Source organism: Onychostruthus taczanowskii, unplaced genomic scaffold, assembly GCF_017590055.1.
Source record: "Onychostruthus taczanowskii isolate IOZ18803 unplaced genomic scaffold, ASM1759005v1 scaffold23, whole genome shotgun sequence".
Taxonomy (NCBI): domain Eukaryota; kingdom Metazoa; phylum Chordata; class Aves; order Passeriformes; family Passeridae; genus Onychostruthus; species Onychostruthus taczanowskii.
The window spans coordinates 12,240,828-12,266,022 of NW_024499573.1; the positions used below are offsets into that span (position 1 = coordinate 12,240,828).

The window sequence follows — 25,195 nt, forward strand, 5'->3', positions numbered from 1 at the left end:
AAATTCCCATTAAAATAAATGGGAATATAACAGGATGTGCATAATATTTGCCTCTTTTAATCCATGGTATTCTTCTCTTACTGCCGTGATCGGATTAATAAGAATGGACAACTAGACAGTACCTGAAAGGTTAAGTTTTGGCCAGCAAAGCAGTAGAGTTTGTGATTAATTTTAAAACTGTGGATAATATTATAATATTTAAAGAAAGAATGTCAGTTCAGTTTCCTGGTAGAGCAGTATTATTCCTTTCTTTAGACTAAAATAGCTTTACCATGCACATTCAAATAAAAACTTCTCAATAGCAAAGAATGTGTCCTGTCCCTTCACAAAAAAAAAAAAAGGTTCTCAAATTATGGATACAGATTCAGTCTTGACTTAAATGCAGGAATTACTCCTGTGCCAGGAAGCCATAAAATCTCAGTTTATCTCTTCTTTTGCAGCATTTAGCAAACAAATTAAATATTTGTGTTAGGATGTGTGAACCAGGAACAATTTCTGTTATAGCACTTTATTTTCTTTCTTTATCTTATTAGTACAATATGTTAGTCAAATTCAAATATCATTGGACAATGCTGATTAAAAAATTGAAGGATGAAAAATCAAAATGATATGAAAAGATAAATGAATTAGTGTTTCTCACAGAATGAATTCTTCCATGAACCTGTGCCTGTTATTACATTTATTATAATTGTGAAAATTTATTTGGTAGTCTAATTAAACAAAATTAAGTGGCTACTACAATATAGTAGTAAACAAAGTAGTAACTGTGCATAAGAATACATTTATGTTATTATGAATTCATTAGTCCTCCTCAATCCTAAAGGATTTCCTTTGGAATTCTATCAGGCAAAAAAAAAAAAAAAAAAAAACTAAGGGAGAATAAAAAATGATTAAATTTTATGATCTGATGATGGAAATTATTAGTTTTGTTTCTTGACAAAGTTTGATTTGTTTTTTTAGAAAATATGTGTTTTTATCAAGTTATATAAATTCTGAGATTGTCTCATTTCTGTCCCCATATGATTTGTCTTATTCTTTTACCCCAATCATCTCAAAACTTGATTTAGTCACTTTTGAATAAGATAAGATCTAAACACAGCACCTACATCTTCACTCACTGCCAGCGCACACAGCAGATGCAATGTTTGCTTGTCATAAAAACAGTCTAACAGGTTTATAAATTTTCCAGAAGCTTTGGTTGTTTTTTCCTTCTGTTCCTTAATTAAACTTAGCGGTGTATGAAAGTGGTCCCTCAGCAGGTAGAACCCCTGTGCAAGCTGTAACCTTAGCAGTCCCATGGGCCTTTTTCCTATTTCTGCTGTTTTCTTTCAGGACCACGATACAACACAAAATCAACAACTACCATGTAACATAAGTGGGAAAATATGCATAATGTTGAAAAAGCCTAAACTAAAACGTGTGTTGGGACTGTGGAATATCCTGCTATGCACCACGATGGAATCAAAACCTGCCCCATTAAAAGCAGAGGCAGAGCTGGTGGCTCAGGGCAGCGTTTCCCGCAGGCAGGAGCCCCTGCTGCCCGGCTGTCCCTCCCCGGCTGTGCCCTCGCTGGCCCGGAGCTGCGCTGGGCACCGAGGCAGCCCTGCAGACCCCAGAGCTGGCTGTGGCAGCAGAGGAGCAAGGGGCATGTGGCTGTGTCTGGAGATGATGGATGCAGGCGTGAGACTGCAGCAGTGCTCCTGCTGCATCCCTGCTGCACTTCAGGGCCCTGAACGTGAGCTGTGCCTGAATTCACCTCGCTGCCCACTGTGCCCACTGCCTCGGCTGCCCGGTGGGAGCCGGCGCTGGTGCCACTGCCTGAGGGGTGCAATAGGTGGGCAGCAGATACTAGAGGTCCTTTCTGGTTGTTTCATTCTGAATCTGACCCTGCTCTGTCCTGAGCACAATCAGTGCTCACTGATTCCTTCCATAAGAGCTGGGGTCACTTAACACTCTGATAATTCTCTTCTTTACTCATAAGGCAGAAGAAACAAAATGATAGTGGAGATGTATTTAAACTGTTTGGATCTGAATTTGGACGGTCAGGCTGAGTTTTGGTTGGTTGTGTCACTCACATCCTGGAATCCAATGTTGCATAGTGTACTCTAATCTGAAATGGTAACCCAGGCATTGCAATACAACACATCGTGAAAATGTAATTAATCTGTATTGACAGTGGAAGTGTAAATGAACTTACTGCTTAGTTTAAGTTGTTGCATTATATCACAAGCGATTGTATTTAAATTTAGCAATCAAATCAGGGTGGAAGAACTTTAAAACATTTTGGGCAATCGAGATGGCATAGAACCATTTTAATCTGCTGGTTTTGTTTGTACACAAATTTCATTAAATAGTTTCTCATCTCTTTTTTTCCCCACCCAGATCTGATGCTATTCCCTCAGTTGGAATTCATGACCATTTATCAAGGGGCTATTTTTCTGGTTGTCTCTTTTACAATATTACTACTAGCATCCTCGTTTCTTTGGTAGACTTATCTACCAGAGTTATGAAGGCAAGAAAATATGTGCACAAAATCTTCACTGTATTGAAAATATCCATACTGTTCCCGTACCCTATACTTTTCCTATCTTGATCTGAAACTTGAGCTATTTCATTTTCCATGCTTCCCAACATCCCATCTACCTCCATATCTGGCCATATTTCTCAGCTAACAAATGAGAAATTATTCACTTTTTTCACCCTAAGGGGATGTATTTTAAGTTTCCCACTACCATTTTCACATTTTTTTAAATAAAAGCTACTGTGATAAAAGATACAGGGAAATGAAGGAGGAAGGTGGTGTGATAAGGAAATCTTATTACCTTAATTATGTGGCAGCTGGGATAGACATCCATACATTTATCTTCTGTTTCTTGGGGGCTTTGTTTTGTTTTGTTTCTTATAGCAATGGATCAGCTACATCAGAAGATCTTTTCTGGAAACTGGATGCTCTGCAGATGTTTGTTTTTGATCTTCACTGGCCAGAACCAGAATTTGCCCACCATTTAGAGCAGAGGCTTAAACTCATGGCCACTGACATGATAGAAGCCTGCGTTAAAAGGTACAGTTGAAGTGATCACTTACAAATTGGGAGAGATTTCAAAATGAACACAGGAGGGCTCATGCTGGCTTGCAGAGGTATATCAATACCAGAATCCTGTCACTGGAATCTGGACAATTCTAAAGAGATCATGACTTCTGTTTATTTCCAGTATCTGGCAATCAGCAATTTGGCAACATCTAGGAAATACCCGGGAGAATTTCTCTGTTGTTGTGAATAGACGCTTGGAAGTAAATAAATCAAGTTTGGGGTTTTTTCTATTCCATGTTAGTGGCAAATATAAGCTGAACTCAGAATTCTGCTAGAAGAAATCTTTTTGCACATTTCCCTTTCTCTTTACTACATTATTCTTCATGTTCAGTTAATAGTACTATTTAATTCATCAATTTTAGAGTACTGGCTCTAAGAAATATATTACAAACATAGAGTGTGCAATATTTCTTATTATTATACAACAAATAATTATACAAGAAACAAAAGAAGGCTGGCTGATAGTCATCCAACTGAAATTAAGTTTTATAGTGCTAAACATCTGAAAATTACAGAAAATTTAGTGCTGTATCTTGAGCTGTATCTTAGCATTATTGGTACATTCTTTTAAACTAATTATAAGTGATCTGAAAAGACCTCTGCCATGGCTTTCAGTAAATATCACTGAGTTTAGAAGAAATATCTATATCTCTAGAAAATTTACGGAGATCTACAATTAGGTGCTTCAGAAAGCTTAATCTGGACATATAAAAATACAGATTTTTAAAAAAAAAATAATTTAATGGGGGAAAATAAATTTTGTAGATAATTTAATTGTGTTAATCATAAAATGTACAATATTAATAAGAATCTTTACAGATGTCAGTATTGCATTATTTTCTCTAAATACAGTAGGAAAAAGTTGAACCTTTTCTACTAAGGATATGAGCATGTTCCTAGAGCTAGAGTGATGAAATCATGATTAAAAAACCAGAAACATTTAAAAGAACTTTTCTATTTTATTATGAAAGGTCAGTGATACAGGGAATGGAATAAAAGTTAAAGCTCTAACAAAGAAAGGTAGGAAACACTAAAATTAAAGCAATCCATCTGTTCTAAAGAATTTGTCATAGAAGCTCAGTCAATTACAGTTACCTAAGAAATCTTCGAAAAATGGTGAAATCTTAAAGGACTGGAAGACTATTAGTGTAATCTTAGTCTAAAGAAACATAGAGTAGTAAAGAGATTCAGTGCTACTAATACATGGATTATATTGATTTTGAGCTAGAAAAAGGAAAAAAAACTTTACTGTCTTATCAACAAAACTATGAAATATATTAATATTTTAGACTTAATACATAACATGCCACTCTTAATACACTAATTATGTTTTTGTGTGGTCAAATATACTGTATGTCAGGTAATAAAGATTAGAGTAGCAACACAGAAAAAAAATGATGGAATTCTTCTGTTATAACTCTTGTGATATTAATATGAACTTAAGAATTTTTTTAATGGGAATAGGATTCTTCTGTTCCATCTTCTAAAAATATTATATGTGAATTTCTGGCATTCATGTTTAAAAATAAGGGTGGAAATAAAACATTTTATCTTTAGATATGTTGATTTACACTTTATTTCAGTGACATTGCTCCTTATTTACAGTGTTGTGAGAAGAAAATGGAGGGGTTATGTTATGCATCTCCTAAAATTTCCTTATTTTCAATATAAAATTAATATTTTCTTAATATTAAACTCATTTTCTTTATTAAAATTTTCTTTCCATTAAAGATAGAAGAGGAACTTCTCATATTTCTTAGAAGCAAGAATTTTAGACAAAAAACTGCATTTTAGCATAGAAAAGCTGGAAAATACGGGGTATTTTTGTTGCTTTAAATTAAACACAAGCGTATTCTTATCTAGAAAGCAAGAAGATAATAATTTTATTGTTCAACTGAATTCACTAAAGAAGTGCAGAACCTTGAGATTGCCATCAGTGCAATTGTTTATGGAAAGTTTGATATTCTGAATTTATAGAATTTTAATTCTAAAATGTTCTCATGCATATGTATATTTTTTAAGCCAACACTTTCAGCAAGATTTTTACATGTTTACTGTGGTTGTTCAGAATTATCAGAGATACTCATATTAGAAATTGTGTTTTAATAAACAGAACAAGAATTGCCTTTGAACTGAAGCTGCAGAAGACAAACAAATCAACAGACTTGCGTATTCCTTCTTACCTGTGCACAATGTTTAACGTCTTGGTTGACGCCAAGAAACAAACAGCTAAACTCTGCATGCTGGATGGGGGGCAAGAGGTAAGTGGAATTTTGTATGTTTAATTCCTATATTTGGTTGATCTGTAACATCTCATACTGCAGACTGTCCTTAGATTAATTTCAAGCTAACTGAGATGCATCACCTAGCTCTGCTGGTACAGAAGTGTGCATCAGCTGATCCCTAGCAGCATCATGCAAGACACAGCCCCTCATCTTCCACCAGAGAGCACACAGAGTGCTTCTGTAATTTGTTTGCTTTGACCTGTGAGTGTGTTGAACATTCAGAGGATTTCTTGACTCACAGCCCCTCCAGGAATTTCTCTCGGGCTGCAACAGAAAAAGAGCCCACTTCAGGACTCCTTTGTAATTGTAAAATGGAGCCAAAATATTGTTCTTTGCAGTTTGCAGCAGGTTTTAATTTAGTAAGGTTTGGTTTTAAATGAATTATAGACCCAGCATTCATACCTAGGAATATACTGAAAATAGAGGAAAGAAATAATCAGGAAATTTAATGGGGTTTTTTAATTTGGTCTCCAAGGACAGGGACCGTTTTGGCAGTAGTGTGCTGCCAGGACTGTAGGTACTCCACAGTGGAGCACTGATGTGCTTTTGAAGGAAATGTAAACTTCACTGACTTCTGTCACTCCCGTGTTGTCACTCTCAGCAGGATTAATCTGTGAAATGAAAAGAGTATGCTATGTAGATTGGTGAGACAACCAGCAAAAATTAAAAATGTTCTTTCTCTGCTAATGCATTAGCATATAATTTGGAATGTAATTTGGTTTGTAATTTGTTTGATTTGGTTTTAGAGAGACAGTAAAAACATTTTTCAGAATTTGGAAACAAAAAATGTATGTCTCCTTTAGGCACCTTCACAATTACACTATTTGGACATTTTTTTTCAGTTGATTTTTGCATTTCTATACTGTGTTCTTCATTTCATTGACTGATCTTTTCAAGTGAGCATATTCAATGTAATTGTCTTTTTTTTTCCTAATTCAATGAGACATTCATCATTTTCCTGTTCCACCCTGTCGTCTTTATTTTTCCTTTTGATTTTCCGTGACATGAACCAGTTTGCTAGTCAATGGGTAAGTGTCTTTTCATTGTTTTTTAATTTGCATTTTTTTCAATGAATATTAACAGCCACTTTTTATTTTAAATGGTAATGTTGCTTTTTGTGTTAATTTGTTAGCCAGGCCCTCAGAATGCCTTCACAGGCTGACTGAGCTTCAGCTTCTCAGTTCTTTCCTTGTTCGTCCTCTAGGGAGATTCCAGACAAGGCTTTGTTGTGACAAACACTCCATGTGTGGAGACATGAAGTTTGATTCCATTTCGGAATATGTGATATATAGTACATTAAAATACTACATTAAAACTGTACTAAAAGAACAGAGAGAAAAGAAGATCAGAAGGCTACAAGGAACGGGAATAGAATAGAATAACAAAATCTTGTGACTCTCAGAGTCCGATGCAGCTGCATCTGTGATTGGCTCTTAATTAGAAGCAACCAACACGCACCAATCACAGATGCACCTGTTGCATTCCACAGCAGCGGATAGTTATTGTTTACATTTCTTTCCTGAGGCCCTCAGCAAAGGGCCTCAGGAACACATCTCATCATTTATTCTCTCTTAATTTAACCCAAGTTCAATATCAGCTCCTGAGGAGGGGAAAAATCCTAGCAGAGGATTTTTCATAAAATATCATGGTGACAAGGCTTCACTTCTCTGCTTTTCAGACTCAGTGTCCTGTCTTACCAGGTCACAGAGTTTTGGATTTCTTTCCTCTCTCAGAGAGGCTCATCAGAAGTAAACCACAGCTACCAACTCTTGCTCTGAGCCGATGCTGCCATTTCCCCTTCCATGTGTGTGCAAGCAGTGACCTGCAAACACGCACGAGCACGTGCTGCTGTGGGGACAGGCAGTGCCAGCACCTCTGCAGTGCCCTGCAGACAGATGGCACAGCCCCCTTCTCCAGGGTGTGCCATTCCTCTTGCCTGCTCTGGGTTACGCCTCCTGCACTGTCAGCCAGGCTGCTAGGAGCCAAAGCTCAGCCATCTTCTTAAAGCCCACACTCAAGTCCTCTTCCACAAGGATCTGAAGTTCTGTTTTGCTGAGGGTGTTTTAGTGGAAATTAGCACTGAAGAGGAGTGGGTTAGAGTATTTATGATCTCATGGTTTTCAAAATAAAAAACAAAAAAATCAGATTAAAGTAATTTAAAATTATTTCTAAAGAAATGTCATGGTTTTGGAACTTTGTAATTTTTGAAAAGCTTTATTCAGGGTTTTTTTTGCCTTGTTCAGAAGTGAAGTTACTGTTTATACACCATTTCTACAAAATTATATTTGCTTTGTTGTGAGAAAAAGGAATAAGAAAAAAAGAAAATAAAGAAAAAAAGAAAATAAAGAAAAAAAAACCAAGAAAAAACTCACCAAAAAAAATAGGAACTTATCTTACATACATAAATCCATTAATTTAATGTACTGTGGAGATAAAGTTGCAGATACTTTCTGGGAGGGACAACTGATTCTTTATGGATCACAGGAGTACATATAGTTTTGATATTCATCAGTGGAAGAATAATTGTTTATGGTTTCCAGAGAGTAAGAAAGCATTGCCTTCTGAAGGCTTGTAAGCAATGGGTGTCACACACTGTTTGGGGTGATTAGACCCTTCAGCAGATTAAGACAATATTTTATTGGTCAAGATGTGAATATGGTTGGAATCTAATAAATATGAAAATGTAGAAAGTTCTTTGATGTATTTCTATTATGCTCTTTTACTGTTCCAGTGTGACCACAGCTGTTTGTCTGAGTTGTGTATTTATATTTTTCAAGTGTTCTTAAACGTGAAAAGAAATCAAAAGCAAAAATTGACATTTGGTGTTAGTACCTGTAGCAGACACATCTACGTGGGCAAACACATCTCATCATTTATTCTCTCTTAATTTAACCCAAGTTCAATATCTGTGCTTTTTAGAAAACCATTCCTAAAAAAAAATACTCAGCAGATCAGAATTAATGTTTTGATTGTAAAACAGATGAAAAATGCCTTTAAAAACTTAGAACTCTGAAAATATTCAGCTGGCAGCTGCTAAGTTAGGCTGATGTTTACACTGACCTCCGTACTTTTCTTCCAAGCATTATGCTGTGCGCTGTTCCAAGTAGCCTTGAACTAGGAAGATAGGGTTAGTCTTTACAAGTCACATTTTCTGTGAAGTGGCTATTGGGGACAATCTTTGCTGTCAGATAAATGTTTCTAAAGGAAGAATTACTGTTTAAATTGATGTGCCTCCTTGACAGAATGGGATCCCTAGTTCTCGTTAATTTCAGAAGGGAGCTCGGTAGGATTATCTAAAAAGTCTTTCGGATTTATTTTAAAAGCATTTACTTAAAGGCACCTTCTTTATGAAAAATCAAAAGAAAAAGTCTATGGAGAATGAAGTCTGTTTTATTATGCCTTCTATGGCCTATTAATTTGTTACCATCTATTCTGCTTTGTTGATGAAATTTTAATTTTGCCCTTGCTTGAGCATATTGTAAGATTTGTATAAACTGAAGCTCACTGTGGTAACAGAAAGGCTCTTTCAGGATGAACAATTGGAGCTCATTTTATTTCTAGAGGACATTTAAAATAACTTATGAATGAGAGTTGTCAGACATGAAATGCTGTATTAATTAAATCTTATTCTAGTCTTTTTGCTTCTCCAGCTAAACCAACCCTTTAGAAAAAAATACATGGCCACCTTAATTATATAGGAGAAGACAAAAACTATCCTTCACATTCCTTTGCCTGAATAAGTATAAGAACTCAATTCATCTAAATAATAACCCTATTAGCTGCTTAACTCAACAGTGTACATGGGAAAATTTCCAGCACAGAATGTAAGAAAGTGTTGATTGGGTGGATCATTTTCAAGGGTTTGTTCTTCTGATGTTCAAAATGATAATTTTAAGTAAATCTGATCTGGCAGGGTTATCAGCTTTGCACCATTTATGACTTATGACAAAAGTGTGTGTTCATATACATGTTAATGCTTTTTATCTTTTGAATTACAGCAACAATACCATTCAAAAATAGATGACTTGATTGAAGAAACTGTTAAAGAAATTATTTCACTTCTCGTTTCAAAGGTAAAACTATTTACATTTTAATTTATAATACAGCAGAAAATGGTTGAACTTTGGAGATGTATTCAAATATCACACGTTTTTCTACATGCAGGAGAATTTTAGGGGACAACGTGATTTGTAAATATTATTTGTGCAACTAATACTGAATTTACAAAACTAAATTTTATAACAATTGAGTAAACAATTTCTGTGCAGCCTGCTATTGAGATAAATTTGCCTTCTGTGTTTCTGCTGTAGATAGGAATTGCTAGAAGCTAGTAGAACTGGTAGGACTAAATTTTGTCAATATTGTCTTACACAATGCTATGTGTCATTTTTTTTTAATTTCTTACATGAGAACTTTCTTCCTATCATTTAGTATTTAAATTTTGTATTTAGAGGTGGACAATATCCAGAGTTTCAATTTAACTTTTTAATGAGACTTTGGTCCACAAACTATTTAATTTAAAATATTTCATAAGTTGTTGTTTCTTTAAATTTATATTTTAGGCTTTTATATTTAAAAATAAAATGTTTTGACATGATATAAGGATTTGGAGGATAAATGAAGAAAACTTAAACAATGTCTTGTCTTTCTGTAGCACCTCTACTCCAGTAAAAGTCTTAAGCGATTGATAGTTTGAAGGACACAGCAAATAATGACTGAAAAGAAAGATTTTATAAGAAGTTTTGTTATCTATACATTGCAAACTACCCAGAAATATCTGATTTTCAAAGTAGAATAAATAAGCCATATATTCACAATTAGTGAGTTAGTGACAAAAAGTGAGACTGGTCATATTTTCATCATGCCTTTATTTTTGCTTGTCACAGCTTGCTGAGGAGGGATGGGGGATAGGAATCTGCTTTTTGGATTGACACCTGCTTGAAGAGGAAGGTTTTGTAGAATCATTATAGAAGTTTAAAATAAATGTGTCCACTTATTGATAACTGTGTAGAAGCCACACATTTTTGGTCTAAAGTGAAGTTTTGATGTAAACATAATCTTAAGCAGTTCAATTCAACACTTTCAAATTTTACATATTGCCTATCATAGCTCCCAAGTAATCTTCCAGTTTATGGTTTTAGTGTTACTGGAAAGGAAGAAAGAGGAATTTGATCAGAAAAAATCGTGCTATTAAAGGTTAAACTTTTAGCCTTTTTTTTCTCAATATCTGAAATTATAAAAAAGGAAGAATTTAATCATATTCCTTCTGGATGTATGTGCAAGAAATTCTAGAAACAAGCGCTGTCAATACAGAAGGATTTGCATTATTAGTTATCACAGTAATATCAGAGGCTGAAATCTCAAAACAGAAAGCAAATATTCCGTGTCTTTGGGTGATCACTGGAAGCTTAGCCAGTGTCTCCTCACTTGAGATGTGAAATACCACTGAAATACATCCTGATTGCTTCTGTTTTAAGGTAGAAAGCTTCTGAGGGTACAAAGGCAGGCTGAGATTTAGCTCTTGGTTTTGGGCAGAAAAAATGCACACCAATGTGCATGATAACCCATATGCGTTCATCTTTTGCATCTAATATATTTTCACTGTTTTCCAGCTTTTACCTCTTTATTGCCTCCTTTGTGTCTCAATGGAATAAGTGTTTCAATCATTGTTTCTAGCTGCAAGTCACTGATGAAACTGAAAATAATACTTCTCCTTCTGTGAGGTTTTATTGTTAAGAACTGTACTGGGCAGTTTTTACCCAAGACACATCAGTCTAAAGCATTCAAGAATTCACAGGAATACCACAAAACAGTGAAGCAAATCACAGTGTGTCTCAGGGTAACCAATTCATAGAATGTGAGGTATGTGCATAAATGCTCAGAAAGCAAGTTTCCAGCTACATAACTAAGCCTTTTGTTTAAACAGACATCCTCGAGGCTGAAATGTTTTGCTCTCTGTTATTTTGTGTCCCACTTACGTTGGATTCATATGTTGGCACTGTGGACACCATGTTTATGAAATCAGCCTTTTCCTTAGCCAGTCTTTGCACAATGAAGTTGAACACTTTTCTGCAGAAAGAATCCTTGTCAATCAGATAAAATGAGTTAAAGTAGGAGCAGCAGCTTCTCACAGGCATGCAACTGCAAAACAGAAAGCTGGTATTTGGTCTAATAAAGCGGGTGCAGAAACAACTGCCACTCTCTCTTGTGATGTAGATTTATTCTTTGATTGGCACCTATGTACCAGTGTCTTAATTAATCACTGTAAATATGACAGGTTAGATTGATAAATGACAAATGTAGGTTTGCACTTGCTCCTGCTCCTTGAACTGTTAAGAACAGGGCTTTTTGTAAAGTGATGATCTCAGTTCCTCTGGAGGTGACACTGTTGTGACACTGTTACAGGGCCCATTAACAGCATGCCAGATGGAATTTTGTTCTGTCCTCACACTCATAAAATGATACTCTTGGTTGTGGGAATGACTGTTTTGGGAGTAAGGGATGACTTTTAAAACAATCTTTATATAAACTGGAAAGCAATTTATATGTGTAAAATAAATGTGCATAATACAATGGCTGGCATATATTATATACTCTGAATTACTTGAGCAATGTAACATCACAGAAGGACGTGAAAAGGGGATTTGTTTACTTTAAGGTAAAATTGGGGGAGTTTCAACATTAAAGTTGTCATTAATGCAATTAACAAGATTTTTTTTTTTTGGGGTCAGAACAAAATTTTGTCAAAAACACCTATTCATAGCTCTTACTGAGGAGTCACACTACTCAGATAATAACAGGTTAAAGTCCAGGGAGAGAAACCACATCATACCAGGGACTTTGGGCTTACATTTTCTTGCCACCTTCTTGGCCATGGAGTAGCAGCTCAACAGCTCATGCTGCTGACAGAAAATCAGCGCTATTACACTTTCAGCTGAAATCAGAGCTGGTTTTCTGTTTAATAGCAAAAATAAAAGAAACATGATATCACAATCACCACCTTTAGCAATTGTGCTCCATCATCTTTGAAACTGTGGTCCTAGAAAATAACATGTGATTTCTACCCAAAATACATGCTGGGTACACACACTGCTATATTCAACCATGTTCTAGAGGCAGCAATGTTGTGTTGGAAGCAGGCTGCCTCAGGAGAAACTTTGGGTTGGGTTTCTATTTTTGCAGTAGTTCAGCAGTTTCCATTTGTTTGTTTGATCAATAAGTGAAACTGTAGAAAGAAGGTTATCCTTGATTTCAGCACTTTGTGAGGTGGAGAAAGTGATCAGATTTACTGTTCATGTTGCCCTGCTGATCAAGACAAATATGAGGAAGAAAAATTCACATTCTCATTCCAAAAATTTAATTTTCACACTGTGCATATAGATTTTTCTCTGTGTTTTTCCTCCAGGTTGTTTCAGTGTTAGAAGGTGTGCTGTCTAAATTGTCAAGATATGATGAAGGTACTTTCTTCTCATCATTAGTTTCATTCACTGTAAGTGTTTGGATTCTCAAAGGTTCTGTTCTTTCTGTGCATAATTCTGGAATTGTGTGCAATTTGTAGTAATAAGTACTTACTGTGTGTTTTATGCTTAATTTTCTAAAGGTAAAAGCAGCTGCCAAATATGTTGATGTTCCGGTAAGTATAACCCTTTTAGATTCATATATTCTATTGTTCATAATAATTCAGAAATTAGGGGGGCTTTAGCTCCCATTTTTTATTGTTGACATTTTGCTTTCCTACAGAGATTCATTACAGCTTTACATAGAGTATTTAAACAGCCACTCCAACCCTGAGAGAACATTTCATTTCCCTTGTGCAATAAGTAACTCTCAAAGCAAACTGTGGAAAGGTTATTTGCAATGCACTTTTTCAGTTGTGGAAGAGTGAGGATTGTAACTTAGATACTCTTTTTGCGGGGATAAATTGTTCAAATGTGTAGTATAAGCAACAAGTAAAAGCATCATACTTGAATATCCATTATTTCTTGATTTCTTACTTCAGGACTCAGGTCTGCTTATTTAACCCCTTGCTTGCTCAATCTCTATTTGATTTACCATTGGTTGTGCAATATTTATGTGCTATAAGTAAATTAAAACTGTTATTATAGGTAAATTAAAACTGAAATTGTTGGAATTCTTTTATACATAAGGCAAAATTCAGCTGTTAAAATATTTTTATTAGAGTAGGAGAGTAGAATATCTTTTCTTTAAATAAGCAAAGTTACGTAATATTGTCATTTTCACTGTCAATATCACTTGTTCTCTCCTAAGTCTGCATTCTTATCCCTTTTTAATGCAGTTCTAAAAAAAATGTGTTTTCCATGCACAGCAAAAAAGGACTAAAAGTATTACATAAGTGACAATTATTATGTAAATGAAAAATATTAAATAAAATATAAATAAATGCCAGATTTGCTAAACTGTGTGGTGACCAGCAAAACCTTCAGCAGTTCTAGCCTGAAAAATGCAAGCTTAAATAACTTTTTTTTTTTTGACTGAATTGTTTTTCAGTCCATGCATGTTAAATAAAAGGAAAAATCTCTGTATCTGGAATTTGTTATTTTGCTGTCTTTATATTTGTTTTATTCATAAGATAAATTGTAACATTTTTGTTGTTTTCAGATGATGTTTTCAGACTTTTTTTTTTTTGCCAGGGTTTTTTTTTACCTTTGTAATACCCTTTTATTGTATAAGAAAGAAAAGAGTAGGCTGTCTTTCATTCAAAGGAGTGACCTCATATTTAATCCAGTTAATTTAGTTTACCTTTTGTTAATATGTTGTGCTGTGTAGCTGCCACAAAAGGTCCTTGTTTAGGCACCTAAGACCCAAAGGCCTAAAGAAAAAATTAGTGGACAAACTAGAAATTCATTGGCTTCTTTCAGGTAATACAGAAAACTCTCCAAATTACATATCTGTGAGGAGGGGACATCAAAGTCTTTTACCTTTGGTCTGGATACGCCGATTTTGAAGTTCACAATAAAAATGAGACTTAAAAATACCTTTGTCGCAAGCTCTGAGGAATATTACAAATCACCTCACACAGGGATGCACCCACTGTTCCAGAGGAAGAGGGAGGCGAGCAGGGAGATGGTTGCTGGAGCCCCACTGCCCTTCTCACATTCACTGAATGGTGGTGCTTGGCTAGAAGAAAGGACCAGGTTACTGACAGGCTATCGAGATCCTTGCGTTATTACAATGTCTTCACTTCCCAGCTTTCTCACACACCTTTCCCACAGCCAAGCATTTAAACTGGACGGTAGTACCACAGCTGTAAACTACAAGTGTTCCTTGCTTCAGGGAAGCTGTGGATCTGACCAGGTGAAGATTTTCAAATTCTGGAGGTCTTTTTACCTGGATTGAAAGGTTTTCGTAGGCAGGGGGTTGGTTTTGATTCTTCACGTTCTTTTATTGTGAAGATGCAGTTGAGGCCAAAAGCCCTTACTGTCACAACTGACAGCAGCTGTCCAGTCTGAATAGGGCCTAAAATCACCAGATGTCAAAGCAAAAAATTCCAGCTGTAAGAGGAGGCTGAAAGTCATCACATCACCAGGTCGTCACCTGGGCTCACAGCTGAAGTGAGAAGTGGAGTGAGGGGTAGCACACAGGGAGGAATGTACACTGAGCTCTTGGTAGTGTGACAGTGACCTAGCAAGCCTTCACTGAAGTTAATTAAATGCCTCATGGTTTTATTTTGACCTAATACGTTGTAAAATTTCTTCTTGTCCTTCCCTACCATATAGCTGCATGTGTGGAAGTTACTTAAATTGGGCACAGTCAGCCCTTTCTTTTGATGTAGTTGCAAATATGTGCAGACTTGCATGTGTTAGACAATGGCATTCTGCCCCTGTGCCCCACCTCCATCTGAGTGAGATCACTTGGTGCATCTAGGGGAGAAGGCAGGGGGGCTGGGGGACAGAGGGGGGTTGGGGAGCATTGTTTGAGTGTGTGGATTTGACAGAGTTTTCATCTTTGACTACCAGGATTTGGCAAATAGTGAAAAAATAAGCCGGTTTGTACTGAAATAAAAAGAAGCTAACTAGGCAAAGAAGATATTAGAAGAAAATGAAGGTAGTACTGAGCAAAATGTTTTAGAGGAAGGATAAGAGGCAAAGGGAATAAAAAAGTTAAATAAAAGTAAATTTTAAATAGTAAATTATACAAAAGGAAGCAAAACATTCCTGGATCATTTTTGTCATTTTGAGGAAAAGGTTAATTCTATTAATGTTGAGAGAGGGTTTAGACAGTAAATAGTTGGACACAAAGGTGCACATTCCCTACCCAGAATCTGTCAATTTCTCAGGACCAGGGTGGGAAAGATAGACACAGACTTGTGGTTCATTTGGCAGATAGGTTAGTAAAAATGCTGCTTACCCTTAATGTCTACCCCTCTATTGATTACTCTTGCTAGAGAATTATGATTAATTACATCCCAGTGAAGACATAATAAAAGTGGTTTTGTGGGGTTTTTTAACTGTTTAAGAAAACATGCAATGTAAGCCTCAATTTTTCAGAGTGCCCTTCAAGAAGTGAGACATATGCAGTGCCATGGAGCTCTCACTGTTTCCCCCAGTTGTGCATAGAGGGCTGTATGGACACTACGTATGTTTTGGTAATTGAAACCCCAACAGAAATAGTAGCAATAGTGTGAAATTACCCAGACTAGGAAGAATAACAATGGTGTCTTGTTATTTCCTAAAAATAATAATCAAAAAAAGCTAGTTGCTGTTATGCTCTTCTTACTGGTAATTGTCACAGTATGCAAGACTGCCGTGGAAAAAAAATGTGGCTGCTATGCAGGTGGAAGAAACCAAATGTTTGGAGGAAGATAACACAAATGTTACAAGCAGTGCATGAAGGATGACATTAGTTCTCTTGTTAATAGTATGTTTTGATAACTGGGAATGGAGAAGCTGATTTGAATACACAGCTCATCTAAATCCACTATAACCCTTTGTTAATTTCTCTTAAAGTCCAATAAATCCATAGACATAGAAGTACAACCTAATATATTTCCTTTTTTTTTTTAATATTCTGTTCACAAAGCCAGTTAATTAATGAGAATAGGGAAAGAATGCAGTAAAATTGAGGTTAGAAAAGCATGTTGTTAATCTCAAATGATTATTGTTCCTTAATCCTGTAGATAATTTCATTGTGTTCAATTTCTCATCATGTAAGTCAGTTTTGCATACAAATAATTGTGTCTTTGGCTGGTCATTTCTGCACACATTTGCTGTATTGACAAATTCAACCAGAGCAATTACTCATCCAAACTGAGCATCCAGTTACATGCTCATGTATATACCGCTTTTTGTTCAGAAAGGTATGTTTAAATCCCTTTGTAGGAGCCAGTAATCTATGCCAGTTACTTAGAGGGCACAGAAGGAACCTAATCCTCCCTCTCTTCATATGGGCCACCTGTCATAGCAAGTGCAGAGAGGCCATTTGAAGGAGCCAGGGCTGACAGCAGTGCACAGCTCGCACAATGCCAGCCCTCTCGCTCCACTCTTGCCTTTATGTGGGGATCAAAGGTATGAAAAGGGGCCTCACACATGTGCCAGCATTTGACTTATGGGGTCTTGTAGAGGCCAGAGAAGGAACTCTGCCTCCTACCAGGCAGATACACATGGGGACCTTCCAGATACCTTCATTTTCAGATACCACATTTGTACTGCATGGCCTCATTTAGCTGATTTTAAGAAGCAAAAATCTTTTTGAGAGAAATAAGTGTTTATTCACGTGTGGCCGTACGATGGTAGTCATTTTTAAGCTGGATTTTCTTTTAGAACTCTATTTTTTTTAAAAAGACCACAGAAGGGGTATTATCCTTACGTTTGGGGCTTCTCCTGGCTTCCTCCTCCTCTGTATACCCAGACCTGAGAACTGGCCCTTCTGTTTTCCAATCTGTGAAAACAAGCTATTGTAGAATTGGAGGGAAAGCCCTGCAATATCTGTTTTAAGTCAGCAGTATTTTTGAGATATCTCTTAAGTGGCAATCAGAAGGATGAGTGCTAATCAGTAGGAATGCTAATATAGCATAGTAAAATACAATTTTATGGAGGAAAAAAAAGCATATTTTAATACCAAATTTTGTCATAGGGGCTTTAGTGGTTTGAGGACCTTTTGCACTAAGAATCAAAATCCTGATGCAGACACTTGCATGCCTGTGTTTCCCCATAAATGCAGTGGAACTATATGTACATGAAAAGGTGTTTGTGTAAATGCTTGCAGAATCAATTTAAATTTTCCATGAGACTTGTCAAAATACACACATTTCCTCTTTGCCAAAGTTGCTGTTTCTTTTAAAGAAGATGTTTTCAAGAGAGAGAAAATACATTGCATTTTTTCATTTAAACAAAACAATTTCTTTATAACCATGTGAAATTAAAATGTTACCTTTATAATAGACTGATTATGGAAATGGTGCCCCTTCCTCCCTGGCTTATGTATTTAATTTTCTAAGAAATTATGGGGATTATGATCCAGCCATGGATACAAGTAGTTTTTATTCCAAAAGTATTTTAATGATATTTTAATTTTGTAATTCCATAGCCCAATGATGAGCCTTGCAGTATTTAGAGAAGAACTTTCAGGCAGTGAAATTTTCCAACATGCTCTTTCACTTTGTGGTGGACACTGAGTAAGGAGCTCCTGTGTTCCTCACAATAGCCCCCCCCCAGCTCATCTCTCCTTTTCACTGCATTGTTACAACCATGCTGTAGTTAAAATGACTCCCTCCAGGATGCAAGGGAGGGGAAAGAAGTGGAGAGGAGAGGAGGGCAAACACAAAACTGGGTGGATTTTGTTATTGTATAGTTAGTTTCTAGCATCTGTTCTCATCTTTGAAATAGTAATGCCTTGGCAGGAGAACTTGGTAAAACTAGTGTAGTGGGTTGAGGCTGGTTTCTTGTTTTTTGGTAATATAAGTTCATTTATTACTCTCTGATGTTCTGTGACATAAGAAATGTTCTGTGACAAATGCCAAAGTGAGAATAAACATAGCACAAGTATTACAAATATACATGATTTTCACTGAGATTTGTGCCAAACTGTTGCATTGCAAAATGCTGTTCAGAAACTTAGGTGTACCTCGCCTGTAGGAAAATGCCCAGTATTAGTGGCAGCATTAAACCCACTGCAATCTTTCAGCAGCAAAATATTTGAATTCCTGGAAATGAAGGCACTGCAGCATTACTTTTCACTAGGTGCTTCAGGCAAATGTTGCCAGTGGGAGCCATGCATGTCAATCATAAAACAACTTCTACAACATCTTGGAAACAAATAATGTATTTCAACATTTGCCTCCATGTTAAATAGACACCATGATACTGTTTTCCTGTTTGAATGGGGAAAATAAGGCTGATTCTTCTTTTTCTGAATTTATTGCTATGAAAAAGTGCCTGGCAGTCAGGACTCACCTACCAGTGAATAGTAAGAGACAGCCTGCACCTGTGGGATTAGGTGCAGCAGCAGGAAGTAAGAGCACTTGCAGTATATAATTAACAAGGATTTTAAATTTTTTTTTCCCCAAACAGCATGTTCATCTTGCCAGGTTAACTAGTGATTAACCCTAAAAAAGAATGTGCTGAAGCCTACACCCTTGTTTAAACTCATTCACTCACCAGTGTATTCAGTTACTTGTGTAACCAGCGACAAAGTAACCCTATTTACAACTCTTAATTTCCTGGTATTTTATTTGATGTCTTTGTGTTTCCAGTTTCTCTATTCATCTCTTTGTCTGGTTCTCTTTCATTTTTAGATAGGCAAAACAGCTTGTCTGCTGTTCTGAATAAAACAAACTTACAATAACTTTCTATCTATCATAAAAAAAAACACCTTTTTTCTTGGTGAAACTTTCAGACAATATTTTTTATACTTACCTGGATAACTTACCAGGTTAAATTTTTCTCCCAAAGATGTGCAAACAACTCTCATTAACTTCAGCAGATGTTCTGCCAGACATTCAGAGATTTTTTTTTTTTTTTACTGGGTATGGATGTGGAAACGGGAATGCTTTAGTCTTTTCAATTAAATGCCTCCTGTGACAGTTATTTAAAATATATCTCAGTTTCTATTTGTTTGTTTTCTAAGGTACGTGAAACTTCTTGTTGTTGTTTGTTTGTTTCATTCTGTGTTAACTTGGGTTTTTTCTGATGCTTAATAATTTAAAACAGATCAATAGGGAATAGTGCTATCAAAGGTTTCCAAATATTACATAATCCCTATAAAAAAGTTAAAACATTAAATATCCAGCATTAAAACTATTTTGATTCTTATAATAGTTTTCTTTTCTTTTTCCTCATGTTTGGAGAAAACAAATAAATTCAATTCATGCAGTATGAAGATATAATGAAGAATTTGATGCATTTTTGGTTCATTCATGTTTAATGTGTACTTTGCCCACCATGAGCAATGATTAACCTTCAATGATTTTGCTGAGGTTTAAAACAGACATACTTCAGAGTATTGATAATCTGCCTTACCCAGACTTACTTCTACTGAAGTCAGACACTGTTTAAAAGGAAAATTAATTTTTTTTCCACAGCAATTTCAAAGATAATTATCCTGCACACATTAAGAAGGATGAAGTGTTTAAAAGAACTGTAATTCTAATTGGTAAATGTCACCAGCTGTTGCAGTTACTCTTACTTGTGTATATTCTTTTAATGATTACACTCCTGTGCCACAAGCTACATGAAAATACATTCACTAGGTGTGAAATTCCCATATGTCACAGCTTCAAGACTAGGTAAACATCTCAAAGATAAGGGAGTTAATGCTGATGGGAAATGTTACTTTTCTTGCTTTGGCTGTCTGCAAGATGAACATTTTTTTTATTGAACTTAGTAAAAGAAAATATTGTATTAATTGCAGAACCACTAGGTTATAGAATTCAGTGGAAGATGCATTAATGTTTATCTTCAAGAACTATAGAGAGCCTTTCATTTACTAGATTATCTCCTTCACCCATCTCTGGAGATTTCAAAATATTTCAAAATATTTTTCCATTGTTGCTCCAAGTTAACTCTAGTCCAAATCCTATAAATTCTGTATCAGGTTTTAGAAAGTTCGTAAGGTTTCAACATTGATTGTATTCTCTTGTGCCATCACAAATGAGTATGCTAAGGTAAATGTGGAGTTTTCTGTTTTAAATCTGCTTCACTTTGTGATGTCTTAAGCATTTCCATTACATTTTAGTGAGGTACTTTTTTTATGAAGGAGATCTATTGATTTCTGTCAGTCAGGTTTTCCAACAGAAAATGTTTTGTCTATTGAAGTCTTAATTTTTTTCTTCTATGCTTAGGATTTAGGTGTGTGATGCAGATATAAATATCAATGGTCCTGCTTTCCTCTTAAGGGTTTCATCTAAGCATATATAGATGGGATAAGTTTTTGCAATGAGCTTTCATTGCCTCTGGAATGACCGATCCAAATGTAGGAGATATTTCAGTTTTTCACTCTGAGTTTTGGAGATGCTGCAAGCATGAAAGTTGGCCATCAATCCACATTTAGCAGTTACTTTTAAAAAAGGAAATTGCCATATATGCACATGTATAAATAAAAAAGAAAATCTTTTTATTTTGGAACATTTTCCTCTATATGTCGGTGGTAGATTCAGGGTAAAAACAGTTGAGCCTCGTAAGCCAGGAAGTTTCACTCGCTGCAGCTTTGAGGAAAGAATGCTGCCATCCTATTACTGTAGTAAGATGACAGCAGTTTCTGAACAAGTTTTAGTATGGACATGTTGCACCTCTCCTTCCCTCTTGTGCTCAGACCTGTTCATATAAATTACAAAATATTGCATACATGATAATAAAAAATAAGAAAAAAAATAAAGTTGAATACTCACTTGCAGACTAGAAAGAAAGCCTTAGTATAAAATACTATGTTAATATTTTAACTATATGAGCATGTTCATGCATATAGGCTTTTAAAATATGCTAAATATTTTACTGTTTTTCATATCCTATTTTCGCACAATAACAGTTTCTGAGAAATAGACATGTCTTATGCTTGGGAATTCAGGGGCTGGGTATAACTGTTTTTGTCCTCCTTCCTTAGAACTATTAATTATTTTGTTTGGAGTCTTAGCAAAATCTGGATCCTTTATAAATATTAAGGCCTGTGTTAAAACTATAGTACTATACTGTAATACTATAAAACTAATATTATAAAGTATTATAAAACTTAGCCTTCTTTTGCATGCCAGGAACATTATAAACTATTGTTTGGGAGTAAGTAATACTTTAACAAGCTTGCTCACACAGAGGGCATTTGCAGAAGACTTCCCACAGTGCCTGTGTGCATTCTTGGTTCCTGTTACAAAAAAGTGAACTCCTTAGCAGCTCTGCATGCACTACCAGTAAAGTGCAAGTTGCAGGCTGTTAGGATTGTTATTGTGGAACAACTTTTCATGACTACAGAGATCCAGAAATCACAGCTGGATTCTGGAGCGATTCAGAGGAAGGAGCAGTTTCAGCCACCACTGTGCCTGTACAACTGTAGTACCACATACACACAACATGTCCTAGTGGGTGTGGTATAAAAATTACACCTGCTCTGCTATTCATAGAGAGCATATATTGGTACAGGAAAGGAAAAAGTTTGGTCCTTGCTCCTCCTCTAGCCATCCTCTGTGCTGACTGCACCAGTGCAACAGTTTACAAAATAAAAGCACACAGGACTACACTCAAAACTGCCTTTTTATGCCATTGCTCTCAGGGATGTGCTTGAGCTTAGTTTGAATTGCAGTTAGTTGAGCTAACATCAGACACAAAATTCAGCTGTACACTGGAAGTAAATTAGAAGAAATCTTAGGCAGTGAAAAAGGAACTGAATGCTTTTTAAAGTATTTTCTGAATGTGATAGCAGGATTTGGATCTCCACACTTGGGCTGGAGTGGCTGTCTATGAAAGCCTCTCTATCAAAAACAGGGGAAGATGTCCGAGTCTGGCACTGATGTTGCCAGAGCCAAGACTTTATTCAACTGCATATGGCAATGTAGATTTATAACTCAGGCCTTCCATAAATTAAAACATGTACAACTACACTGATAGTGAAACCTCAAGAACATGTTAACTAACCCAGAACTCACATCAGGTTTTGTTAGTACAGTTTGTACATGTATGAACATTATAACTTTTGTTTTCATTATGCTTACCTTCTTTTAAGTCTCAGTTGTTGAGGGGTTTGTCTTTCCATTCCCATTACTTCTTCCCCTCACTCTTTTTCTTCACAGAAACCAGGAATGGATCTAGCAGACACCTACATTATGTTTGTTCGGCAAAACCAGGATATCCTTCGAGAAAAGGTCAATGAGGAAATGTACATAGAGAAGTTATTTGATGTAAGTAACTGCCTTGCAAAGTGTGCTGGTATCACTGCATCAGAAGGGATAAGCTGGACTTTGATGGTGTTCAGCAAGCTGTTTAGATATTCTTCTCTGTTGATATTTTTTTATTTTGCTCATTCTTTACAAGCTTCAGCTGTCAAGGGTGGCCTTTCTTTAAATATTTTCTGCGTGAAACTTTTAAGTGCTAGAAGACAAATAAAATCAGTAGAATATTATTATTTCAAACAGTAATTTTTCCACTGTGAGTAGTCCAATTATATTCCAACTTTTGATTTTAATTTTTTAATGGAGAGGATTGGATTGGTGTGGTTTGTGCATTCCATTGCAGACCAAATTTTGCTAAATTAAGAACTTTTACGTATCACTGCCTGCTTGTGTACAGAAAGAGTACACACGTGCTAGGTATGTCTGTGAGTTTGGCTGGTACTTCTGTGGAATGACTTATAGAATTTTGTTTTATGGATTTCCAGTTTCTAATTTCCTAAAGTCAACATTTATAAACATTTACTGAATTTTCAAACTCATTTTAAAATTTCTAATCTGACTTCTGCAAGTTCAGAGTAATTCTCAAGGTGCACACAGTAATTTTTTTCAACTTTGATAATAACTTCTGCAGCCTTCTTCCACTCATTCTTTTGCCCTGATTCCTCATCTTTTTGTTAGAAATGATCACATTTCAGTTCATTCAAGTTCTGACTACTAATTTATGTCTAATATGTCCTTTTCGTAATTGGCTGAAGGGGAAGCTGTAGGCATCTGAAATAGTACCCTCTGTATAAATTTAAAGCACTACACATGTAAAATATATGTAAAATAAAAACTATTTAACTATATAGGCTGGGATCAGTTTACATGAAAATTATCTCAGTCACAATTACATAGGAATTTAAACAGGAAAAGAAGTCGTCTCTAGCACTGTGAAATGGAATTTATTACAAAACTAATTCTGGAACGTAATATAGACTTTGAAATGTACTTATTTGTGTCATCTCCTAAGTATTTTAGAAAGCTTTGCTGGCAGTTTAATTTAATTATGCAAGTTACAGCAAATGTTTTCATAACAGCAATTCACAGCCTTTACTGTGACACTACAGTTGTGGCAGTCACAGAAGGTCCCATAACATAGACTCTCAGCCATGGTATGTCATGTCAGTGTTTGTTGTTTGTTAGGCTGGGTGGTCAAAATAAGACTTAGCTCTCAGATTTTATATTTCCAGACACTCCCAGGCATCTTTACAAAACAAAAAAAAAAAAAAAAAGTATCATCTGTTTTAATAAGCTAAGTGCTAATATGTGTGAAAAGAATGATTTTATAAGAGCTTTGATGCCCTGCAGGGGTAGAAAAATTATCATCCATCCAGCTGGCACCTTCACAAAGTACTAAAACCGTATTAGCAACTTCTGCTTCAGTTTGCTTTTGCAATGAATCTGCAAGCATATGTTTCATTTTCAAGTTTCTATTTTTTTGTTTTTCTTTGGGGTTATTTTTGCTTATGTTGTCATTTCCTGAATGTTAATAAAATGATCTGCCTAAGGCCAAGTCTAACTCAAGATTTTCAGACTGCATCAGTATGGGGCACTGGCCAAGGCCTGGGCATGGGCCTGAGAGCTGTCAAAGGATCCTCCACACCGCTAAGTCACCAGCACGGTTCCTGGCGTGATTTTGGCTTAGCACTAGCACAGGGACAGGGCTTCAGAAGGGCTGGGTTAACATGGGTTCAGGTCCTCTTCTGAATTTCATTTCAGCAATTAAGCTTTTCAGCACAAGAAAACATCTCCTGTATGGACACAAGTTCTGATAGAGCACTTGCCTTTGAGTCTGCAAATCCTTTTCTGTCCCCTTTTACTCAGTAGTATACATTGTATGCTGCTGTGACCAATGCTTGCACCTGTAAGAAAAGGAAAAATATATACATAGTGTGTATTTTGTGTATCAGGTATCTATTTGTGTCTTTATTTTTCTTTCCACATGCTGGTATCACATTTCTATGTAACATCACACTGGGAGATATTGTTGATTGGGCAGATGCAGCACTAAGAAAGCATTAACAAATATGGAAGCTCATAGCATGCAGAAATGTAAAACAAAGTCATCTCACTCTGTTAGTTTGCCTTTTCTGACATTAATTCAGATTTAGAACATTATGACTGACCAAGATTTTGCAAATTATTTTTGAAGGTTTTTTTTAAATTATTGTTGTTATTATTTAAGAAAACCTAGGTATTCTTTTTATAAATTCAAATCTATCAAGTTATATTTCAATATAAAGAATAAAATATATTCACTTCTTTATGTAAATGTACTTGAAGCCATTGCCCTGGCTAAAGCTGTAGATCACAGTTGCTTTCCTCTTAAAACACATTGAATTAGTATCAGCTAAGTAATCATCAGCATAGTGAAAGAGGAAAAGTACACTTTCCTGTGCTTGAGCCAGGGAAATACCTCATCCAGAACAACAAAAACACTGACTT

At 35.8% G+C, this 25,195-nt stretch overlaps 1 protein-coding gene across 3 annotated transcripts in view; it reads left to right on the forward strand.

The window, feature by feature from the left end:
- Positions 1-25,195, forward strand: part of CADPS2 (calcium dependent secretion activator 2) — a 280,371-nt gene that overhangs the window by 236,242 nt on the left and 18,934 nt on the right. For all 3 annotated transcript variants that reach the window (XM_041405503.1, XM_041405505.1, XM_041405506.1), the window contains 7 exons: positions 2,906-3,061; positions 5,205-5,352; positions 6,390-6,404; positions 9,375-9,449; positions 12,782-12,865; positions 12,977-13,009; positions 22,610-22,717. In XM_041405503.1, coding sequence (XP_041261437.1) covers positions 2,906-3,061; positions 5,205-5,352; positions 6,390-6,404; positions 9,375-9,449; positions 12,782-12,865; positions 12,977-13,009; positions 22,610-22,717 — 619 coding nt within the window. The remainder of the gene's footprint in view (positions 1-2,905; positions 3,062-5,204; positions 5,353-6,389; positions 6,405-9,374; positions 9,450-12,781; positions 12,866-12,976; positions 13,010-22,609; positions 22,718-25,195) is intronic.